General features: G+C 32.6%; 1 protein-coding gene across 6 annotated transcripts in view; it reads right to left on the bottom strand.

Moving 5' to 3' along the window:
- LOC102674737 (pikachurin) overlaps positions 1 to 3792 on the bottom strand; it is a 187890-nt gene that overhangs the window by 7260 nt on the left and 176838 nt on the right. For all 6 annotated transcript variants that reach the window (XR_421428.2, XR_421429.2, XR_004150133.1 and 3 more), the window contains one exon: positions 2513 to 2736. Coding sequence is in view for 2 of the 6 variants with exons in the window: in XM_006613585.2 (XP_006613648.1) it covers positions 2513 to 2736 (224 nt within the window). In the remaining 4 variants the exon portion in view is untranslated. The remainder of the gene's footprint in view (positions 1 to 2512; positions 2737 to 3792) is intronic.

Genomic DNA, 3792 nt, shown 5'->3' with positions numbered 1-3792 from the left:
TTATCGATCGGTTTCATAAAGCAGGTAAACACTCGTCCGCTTGCCTCCGTGAAACAGAATGATGTTTGATTTTCGCGAATCAATGTAAAAACACATGGCCGAGCCATGTATTCGGTTAAATGAATCGGGATTAATTAACGGGGGAAATATTTTTCCGTCCGTAGAATCTCGAATTTCCATATCCATCGTCATTGTATCGACGAGAAACAACGTTCTGTTATTATATATTATAATTTAATTGTCGAAATGCTTGCAAAATGAAAGCTGTCCATTGTGTTTGTCGATGTACGCGCGTTCGCGTTCGAAATCGTTATGACAGTTCAATTTTTAATGAAATTTCAGTATATGAATATTTTACATTATGTATATTTTTTAATAAAATTAATTAAAACCTGGAATATTTTCTATCCCACCCTTATTTTCGAGATACACAAAGTTTTTCATTATGGTATTGAAAGAATCACGTATATGTATTTTCTTCATTCTAAAATAAAAACTTTTTTTTTCAGAATACAAGACATTATACAAATTTACAATACAAAATTAAATCGTTTTATAACTATCCTCCTTTGAACCTTCTCATGGACACGTAGAAATATCGATCCAATAAGAGAATATTCTAAATCATTTCCAATTCAATCCTCCTGATCTCGCTTAAGGATTTTCCACCAGGGTAAGAGAGTTAATTCCAGGTTAACGGAAACAACAAAAATGATAAGCTAACCGGGACCTGATTAGAATCTCTGATCCATGGAGGGGCGTGTTTGCGAGCACTGATTTTCCATCATGAATATTCAGAGGTTTAATTCGCGATGAGGCCGATCGACATCGATACATCGTTAGCCGACGATGGGACGGATTAAACGATCGGTCGATTCTTTCGACACCAACATCGAACTTGATTAATCGATCTCATTGCGCATAAATTCGTTATATAACTATGTTACAAGCGACAAGATAATCATTCGATCGTTGTACGAACGAAGAAAATAATCATGTACGTATAACATTTTATTTATTTTTCCCTTATTTTTCTTACGTATTTCAAGTTTTTTTTTTATTCGTAGCTCCTCGATCGACTTTGATTGGTCACACTGGATTATTCGGGAGATAGATTCGAATCGAGGAACTGGAGGAGATTGAGAGAAATGAGGGAACGGAACCTTGAATATTTTAATTGCGTTGAAAGTCGGTTAAAAATGGATGGAAATAAATGATGGTTTTATTCCAGGTATAAGAAATAACGAAGAAAATTATTCGTGAAAAATAGTTTGGATATAAATAATATATCTTATTTTCACAAGAAGAATAAAGAGTATAAATAAAACAGCTTGTTAATTACTAATATTTTTCTCAAACAATATCATACTAATTGTTTTTAATTTTCAAGTATTAAAAACAAATACTGTAGCTAGTACTTGTGCTTCCTTACATGAATAATGGACAAATAAATAATGAAACAAACAACAAGACAATAAAATAGCCAAGTAAGTAGAATAATGTTATGAACAAATTAATAGAATAAATTAAGCGAATAAATTAAACAAATAGAACAAGATTATCATCAGATAGAATAAGAAAATGATAATCAGAAGTTTAATAATTTCAATAACTGTTACAAAAAGAAATTATTGAATATGTTTAACGATAGAAGGAAAAAAAGACCTAAATTTATTTCCTGGAAAGTCTATTAACTCGCCACTACTTCAACCACAAATCAAGCCACCGCCTTCAACAAATTAAAACACGCTTCCCCATCCAATCAAGCGGGAACGAGGCATCCATAACTGGTCGACCCACTTCCCTTTTTCACCTCGTGCACCAGTCCCCGATAAAATTACAATATCCGTTCATCCGTTGAAAACGTTCGATGAGGGGCAAGCATGAAAACGATTCAATTAGACACGGTTAGGATTGAAAGGAGTCGCGGAGGAAATTGAAAGGAAAGGTTTGTACATATGTATCTATATGTATTTATATGTTCGTATATACAGTATAATCATTTGTCAGAATTCTGAATCCATTTTTCCCGAATAGAAGAAGATAAACAATACGTATAAAGGGCTGATTCTTTCTATTGAACTTCGTAAATCACGTGGATGTTTCCCCGTTAACATTTTTATTGACGCGTGTATTGCGTTTTTATTAATTGCTTCAATATATCACAAAGCCCGTACACAACTGTTGCATTTTTTTTGTTTTCAAGCTGAAACGCAACAGTTTAATCGTCTGGCTTTATTATTCATTGGTTTTGTGACAGACCGTGTTTCAACCAACAATTCCATCCGCATAATAATTAAAAAAAAATTAATCCATCAACAATTTTCCTCGCCAAAATATATAATAAGAAATCAAGTTTTACATTCACGAAATTAATTCAATCAATCAGAAAGTTGAATCCAACTTAAATTTTCGTAAAAAATTTCACTCGAGTGAAATAAATGAAATTCGGATTCGAATTAAGGTTCGTACGTGAACGTTGGAATAAGATTTCACTCTTCGGAGAGCTCACCTCAAACTGGCTGGCCCTGTTCCCAGGTCAAAGGTAAACTGAACATGGCCGGACGACAGGTACAACGCGATGAAATCGCCGGTGGCGTCGCTGTGATGGCCATTGTAAAGTATAACTCCATCTGCGACAGTTGGTTTCAACGTGACAGCCAATTCCAGCCAGGATAGCGACGTGTCGGCCAATCCAGGGTAACGCAGATAAGAGGATCCATTGAACGAAGGTACCTGTAACCGGACAATTCATTCGCAATGGTTATTTCACGGACTTTCAACCCTAAGGAGATCTTTCCCCAAGAATCTGATCCTTTCAGAGAGAATCGTTGTTTTTCTTGTAAATTGGAAGGGAAAAAAGAAATGTAAATGGCTAAGAAAATGACCCTTTATTCTTTGTCAAGCTTCGTTTATCTCCGAGTGTTTTAATTTCTTAATTATAACGATTACAATGATATTGTAAATCTGTGAAGAAATTTAGAAATTAACAAGCATAATGTGTATTGTGCTAAAAAAAATTAAATGATATGATCATCTTGCATTAATGAATGAAAGTTTAATGATAAAATATAAGAAGTTTGTGAATTTAGAAATTTATTTTAGAAAGCAAGTGTTATATAATTTGTGAAGTGATGTATATTTACGTGTTAATAATGAGATACTAGATAAGAAGAATATAGAGGAAGAGATAAAGGACAAGATAGACTTAAATGGAGATGAAGATTAAGTAACAGTTAATTGACTATGAACAGACTGCAACAGGTAATTTCGTTAACTTGTTAGCTGAGAAAATCGAGTTGGCACGTTATTTGACTTGCCACTATTTAAATTTAGTAATTCATTTATCCAAGAATAATCTTTTTAAATAGGCTGTCATATATCACAGAATCAACAAAATTTAAAAATGAACAAAATTAATTTCAAGTTAAATTTATTTATTACTCAACGTCAGAAGAGATTTTTCAACAACTATTCGCAAATCAGATTTTAAAATTTTATTTATAATTATATAAATTTTATATTTATTCAAACAAAAATTTATTTACAAAGGGAAAAAAAGATTTTTTTGACATTTCAAGAAAAATCCAAACAATTACTCAATGAACTTTGAATCCATCTAAATTTTTCTACTTCCTTTCTTAAACGATCATCTTTCTTTAAAAACTCACTTTCCAAAGAAAATTTTCATTTTTCGGATTAACCTCTATCGTTTTCTCTATCATGAAAACCATGAGGTGAGGAAAAACAACGTGCAAATCGTTCGATGGACAGGAAAAATCGAGGCTTTCA

This window comes from Apis dorsata, unplaced genomic scaffold (assembly GCF_000469605.1).
Source record: "Apis dorsata unplaced genomic scaffold, Apis dorsata 1.3 scaffold_157, whole genome shotgun sequence".
Classification (NCBI taxonomy): domain Eukaryota; kingdom Metazoa; phylum Arthropoda; class Insecta; order Hymenoptera; family Apidae; genus Apis; species Apis dorsata.
Note: the sequence above shows the minus strand (reverse complement) of the source record. Positions and strands in the feature narration are given on the sequence as shown.